Source organism: Argopecten irradians, chromosome 13 (assembly GCF_041381155.1).
Source record: "Argopecten irradians isolate NY chromosome 13, Ai_NY, whole genome shotgun sequence".
Lineage (NCBI taxonomy): Eukaryota > Metazoa > Mollusca > Bivalvia > Pectinida > Pectinidae > Argopecten > Argopecten irradians.
In genome coordinates, this window is record NC_091146.1 from 33131960 (window position 1) to 33138538 (window position 6579).

At 35.6% G+C, this 6579-nt stretch overlaps 1 protein-coding gene across 1 annotated transcript; it reads right to left on the minus strand.

Annotated features, from left to right (window-relative positions):
• Nucleotides 1-231: 231 nt before the first annotated feature.
• LOC138306191 (uncharacterized) lies at nt 232-1809 on the minus strand. The gene is made up of 2 exons (XM_069246587.1): nt 1246-1809; nt 232-926 (listed from the first exon to the last, which is right to left on the minus strand). Exons 1-2 carry the CDS (start codon nt 1769-1771, stop codon nt 475-477), a joined length of 978 nt encoding a protein of 325 aa, XP_069102688.1. The 5' UTR covers nt 1772-1809; the 3' UTR covers nt 232-474.
• Nucleotides 1810-6579: the final 4770 nt, after the last annotated feature.

Genomic DNA, 6579 nt, shown 5'->3' on the forward strand with positions numbered 1-6579 from the left:
ATGTCCCTTGCGTGTAGGTATCCATTGTTACGTCATTATTTTGTGAACGAAATCCACGTCGTTTCTCCGAAAAGTATGACGTCACGCTCCCAAATATATGGCGTCACAATTACTACCTTTCCGTAAGGACAGATAACTCTGTAATATGCAAATAGAGAATATGTCGAAATGAAGTCATTGGAAAGCTTTTCCATATAACATAAATCCAAAAATAAAATATGCCAACGAAACTTATTTTATATTCTTATTTTATTATCACTTAATCAATTGGTGGGAAATTTCATGTTCCGTCTTTGCATATTACAGAGTTAGCTCCCTTACGGGTAGGTATCGATTGTTACGTCATTATTTTGTGAGCGCAATTCACGTCGTTTTCTCCGAAACGTATGACGTTACGCTGCCAAACACATGACGTCACAATCAATACCTACCCGCAAGTGCAGATAACTCTATTATATGCAAATTCGGAATAAGCTATATCATATAGCCGCTGAATGTTGACCAAGTATAACCGTATACTCGAGTTACACCATCAGTATTTATACTAGAATCTTTCATAATCCGCACCCACACTCGATCGCCTACACTCAGGCGTGCCAGCACCGAGTTCGTGCCCTGATTGTACCTCTGGTATCCACCGGCGAAGTTCCTCATAAACAAGTTCCCATTTATCACCAGTTCCAAGTTCCCATTTATCACCAGTTCCGTCTCGACCTGCTCGTTCGAGAACGCCATGATGGTTACGTCAAAATGATACACCCCGGCCTCCGGGCAGGTGAAAACACCAGTCTGATTGTCGAAGGCTGACCCTTCGTTTAGGACCACGTGGGGGAATAGAATGGTCTGGTGAGTCACCAAAGACTGGGCGTGGTCTGTCATCTGGGCCGAAAAAGCTTTCTCATTGAATCCGTCAGATACACGACGACCTAATAGTAAAGATTACCGAACTTCATTATCTCAAAAGGAACTCCTGATCAATAATTCAATTAGCGTCTTTATACATAATAATGTTATAACAATATGCCGTATTAGTAACTACATTGTTAATGTAATTAAAGATAATTAAATTAAATCATCGACTGTCTATGATGAGAGAATGATTTAAACAATTGTGATAAAGTCTTCAATAATCAGTTAAAACATGAAAATATTCAAATGTTTTAATATCAAAACTTTTGTTTCCTATTTTCTTTTTTCTTTTTTCAAAAATATAATATTTTGCATAAAAATTGTAAATATTCATACCTCTTTTGAGTTGCCGCTTCTTCTGTTTAGATAAATCCGAGGTTAGTCCATCTTGTACTCTACGACGAATCATTTGGCGTTGATCCAATTCCTCGTTGATGTGTCCAGTTGTCTGCTGCCCGAACTCAACTTTACTGTAGTCATTTCGAATGTCTCTTTCGACTTCCTTTCTAATATCTTCCCGTGTCAAATCGGCTCTAAAACATTCCAACTTTGCAACAGACAACTCTGCCCGAGTTATCTTTAAGTCTGCCTCAGTCTTCTCAAGGCGAATATTATTGTAATTCAACTGCTCCTCCGATACCTTCAGGCGCAGGTTAACGTCCTTCAGGGTCGATTTAGTGACGTCTAGCTCCGATTGGACACTGTGGAGCCTTATCTGGGCGTCCTTCAACTCCGATATCATCCGTTCCATCGACAAAGCCAACCTTGCTTCCACTGTTTGAAGTTGTGTTTCCAAAGGATCATTGTTGGCGAATGTAACATTTATCAACAGAAATATAATGATGAAACGTTCAATCGCCATATTGATGACCTCTGATATCGGAGAGAGACTGTCTTAAGTTTCTTATCAGCGGGACAATGGAAGTATTCAAGTGTCCGTTAATAAGGTCAAGAGTTAGCATGCATTTCGTTATCTAATGTCATGGAAGTACTGTATAACTGTTGAATTCCGCGGATGTGGAGTTTCGCGATTTTTTGTTTCGAACTTATTTGCGGTGGCTATTTTCGCAAATTTCCGTTTGAAAGCATCAATCTTACGACATTGTATAATAGGATAAATCATTATTTTGATAATTTCACGAGGTATTAAATTTCGCGAAAATTTAAATTTACATGTGTGTATTTGACCTCTATATAAAGGACACCTGACTGTAAAAGAAAAGTTTGCTAAGTGCCTTTGATGTCCCTTATGCATATATATATATATATATATATATATACATGTATATTCGACTTTCAATAAAATATACATTTACTTGAAATGTGAATTTCAAATCGAATGATGTTTTCATACTATCATTATAATTGTTGTTCCATTGACTTACCACGGATATTTCTATCCACGAAATTATTTGAAACCCACACACCACGAAAGAAAACTCTACCAATAATGAAGGTTATACCGTATATCTTTACGAACTTGGAGTTACCAAGTACGTATAATTGCAATGCGAAAAAAATTAATAAGATATATATTTCTAGCATAAAAACTTAAACGCCGATAGTTTCATATGTAGATGATTTCACTTTTCGCTCTGTGTTTGTAAGTTGGCATATAATGTATGTACAGTTTACAATTGTAACAATGCTCGCATGTGAATAGCTTCGCTGTCTTTAAAATAAAGCGAAATAAACTAATTGTCACGCTACGAATGACTCCACTTGTACGGAAAGGTCCTAATTGTTCTACAAACAATAAAAAATGTCCAAAACTAATTTTCAAAAACACACAACACACATTAAAGACTTTCGTAGTTGACGTGTCAACAAAGCGCCTGTTCCGTGTCATCTGTTCGTAAAATAACAAATGGCTTCCACTTCAATGTTGATCCTCATAACACGATCGGGCTGTATGAAAACAAAGCTTTGTATTGTTAAACTTAGTCGACCTTTCATACTTCAGTACCTTCTGTTCAAGGTTTTCACCTATTTCCACTGATGCTTACTCTAACACAAGCTTAAGCAAAGGCGATATTCAGGGAACTATCTAATGCTCAATCGGGGGGTTATCATTACTGGAATATGTCATTGTTATATAAAGGGCATATGGAAAGACAATGGTTGTCGTTCGTAGGCAAACTTTAACTTCTTTTGGAGATTAAAAGGGTTCGTTGCTTAACTGACTGTATAGTTACTAATATTCGCGAGATCTTTATTTTTTTCTAATTCGCGTATTGATCCAAATTAGCAGAATTTAATGTCTCACAAAATTTATCAAAATAATGAGCTTTATAAAATCAAACTGATCCTGTCTCATATTATACTGTATAGTTACTAATATTCGCGAGATCTTTATTTTTTCTAATTCGCGTATTGATCCAAATTAGCAGAATTTAATGTCTCACAAAATTTATCAAAATGATGATCTTTATAAATCATGGGTTGTCTTGTGAAGAACGCTCTCCAAGGCTCTGAAAGATGATTCGCGGAAAAAACCCTCCGTGAATTAATTTCAAACAGTAAACCAGACGACAGGCGTTATGAAAATTTACATTCATGTTATTTAATTTAATAGTTCAGTAGAAGATGATAAGTATAGTATTGATGGTAGGCCAATAACTTTTGCGAACCTACAAAATCATAATACTCGTTTCACATTTGAAAAAAAATAGAAGCCGTTTTGGAAGTTAGTCTGGTTTAATGTAATATAGAATTCCAACAAGATATAAATGCTATCAGACAAAAATAATTATCGTTGCACGTGTTGAAATACAGAAGCATCCGTCAACAGGTTGTCACAGACAGGAGGTCATTTCATTTGCATATTTCCTTATAAGGTCATCACGAGAATGGTACGTTGGCCAGACAGTAGCACGAACGGTTTGTATTGTAATTTGGATAAACAATACAATATGTCGACTCTTCACTCGTGCACAGAAGACTATCAGGGTCAAGGTCAAATTCTTGGTTCATCATTTAAACAATACTCTCGGTGCGGTGTCAATGATAAAACATAGAATGTTGATTCTGTATCAAGTTTGTTTCTCTTCGTGATTGCCCAATAATAGCTTTAATTATGCAGATAAATAAAAATGCAAATAAATATCATAAAGATAACAAACATATTTTTTAAATCATTATAATAAGATAACAACAAATTTCGTAAGCTAGCTTATATATTGAGCGACTCAACGTCGCGTTTAGTATCAGAGTTAATATCAAATCTGTATTTACTTTTATTTATTTTTCTCCGCAGCAATATAATAAAATATTGAGAATTATTATAGGTAGACTATATGGGGCGAATAGTATAAAAACTAATATTTATCATTTCCATCAAATTTCAACTGAAAAAAAACGCCGATAAATAAATATATCTCAGTTACGGCACATCTAACTTTAAATATTTTGCGATGTTGTTTTGATATCTTAGTTAAGAGTCATATGATTCTACTGGACCAATGATTGGCACATTTTTGTCTCCATTGATGTACGGGATGAAGTTTTCGTGGTAACATATAGCCGGTTATTTCCGCGGGGATGATATTTTCGCGAATTCCCGGGACATTGCTAGGGTCACGAAACTTTATTCCGCGAAATATTGAAAAATGGTTGAATGATATCTACATTTAAGATACATATCGCAAAAATTTTAAATCGCGAACAAATGATTTTCTCGTTTTTAGATCAAATCGCGAAATTTTTGGTCCGCGGAAATAACTGGCTTTACAAATAAGTTAGATTACAGTATAAAACACAGAATGCGTTCTTTCATTCATAAATCCGAATACCATGAAGCTGGTAACAGTACACTGTTAATACAGTTCATGATCTTCAGCACAGCCGGATCACAGCTAGACGTCTATCGACTCGACCTTTAGTTTCACAATTTCACTTCCGTTATTCTCAAAAAAAATACTTGTTTGCATTAAATTAAAAACTACTTTATTAACATTGTATCCTCATGATGTTATTGGTAGACTACTTTGCGACGCTTTATGAGTTTCGGAGGAGAATGCGTTGGTGTGGTTGTTTAAAGTCAAGATTTAGGATACAACCACTACTTGAAGCTTCTCCCCTTCTCTTTCCTCAACACGGACTAACTGGCAGTATTACCGACCTCGGAGAAATTTATCCAACTTAACTTTAGATCGTATATGTTTTTTGTAAATATTTTCTTCTTGGCGTTTCCTTTGGTACTGTTTCACAAAAAATGTGATTTAAGCAGGGGCTGCGGTGGCCGAATGGTGAAGAAACCCTGACATGTGACCACAAGCCCTCCACCTCCGGATTGCAATTTCGAATTCCATGTGGGGTTGTTCCAAGGTACTGGTCGCTGGTGGGTGGTTTTTCTCCAGGTACTCGGTCTTTCCTCTACCAACAAACCAGGCATTACCATGATCCCGAATGATCTAGTGATCAAAACGATCTAGGTTACAACTTCTACTCTCTAGATGATAACCCTACACAACGGAATTATAACGGGATACTTAATTTTATATCATATCTATGTTTTCTATATGTCTTCTTAACGTTGCCTTTACTGTCTCAAAATTTGTTATTGATGGCAGTGCAGTTACTTGTGACTTGATTTGATCTTAAAGGGACAATTCATTCTACGATAACATTAAAATTTGTATATATATCAGAAAACCCCCAGTTCTAATGGAAATTAGATCAGTCGGTTTTACTGTGATATGTCAGAAAATCCCATGGTGGTGAAATGCGTGTGAAATGTTCAAACTCACTCGCTGTCCGCCATTACACATTGTGGTCGAATATCTTGTATGCCGAACCCAGTCCCTTGCTCGTAGAGTAATGCTACTTTTGTCTAGAACTGCTCAAATCGCTCTGACAGAAGTGTGTTTACCTTATTAGGTGAATTGTTTTGCCTAAAAAATCATTATATCACCTCCACAGTGGTTATGTAGTTCATTTGTTTCACGTGCGTAACTTTGGCTCGGATATTGGTACAGCGTACATATTGTACCTGCTTAATCGTATTGATCAACGATTTGTAATTACAACGGTATCAATTAAAATACTAAACAATGTCGTGGAATTTGTCAATATTTTATGTTATATGTTTCATAAGAAATGTAGAACAATACATTTATGCCATATTTTGCTTCTTGGTTATGTAAAAGATTTTGCCTGAGTGAATTGTCCCTTTAAAGGCACAATATACGAAACTTTTTCAGATTTTTTTTTTGTTTAATCACAAACATTTACAAGAAAAATACAACGTTCTCTTTGCATAAAATGTTGACTAAAGCCTGGTCAGATGTTATTTCACTTTAAGGTAAGATATAAGTCACTTGTAAGTAGAGCCACTTTATTAAACAACTAGGATTTAAAGAAATGTGTCCGTTTTTCTCTGCCGTTAAGTTAATACCCTTGATACTATATTAAATACATATAGATATACTGGTGGTTAGATAATTTTGCCAGGTCCTTGTGGGCCCTTATACGAAATGTTTCGGTATTTGTCGGTTTTGCAATTGCGACTGTTTCAAGATGGCAGTTATGTTTACAAGACGATTTTTGACATAATATCATCATACACGTCTTTCATCTGTATTCTTGGCCATTGGTACAATGTTCGATCATTGTATAATGTTTGTGATTTCAAAACCAAACCTTGAAAAGTTACGTATATTGGGGCTTTAA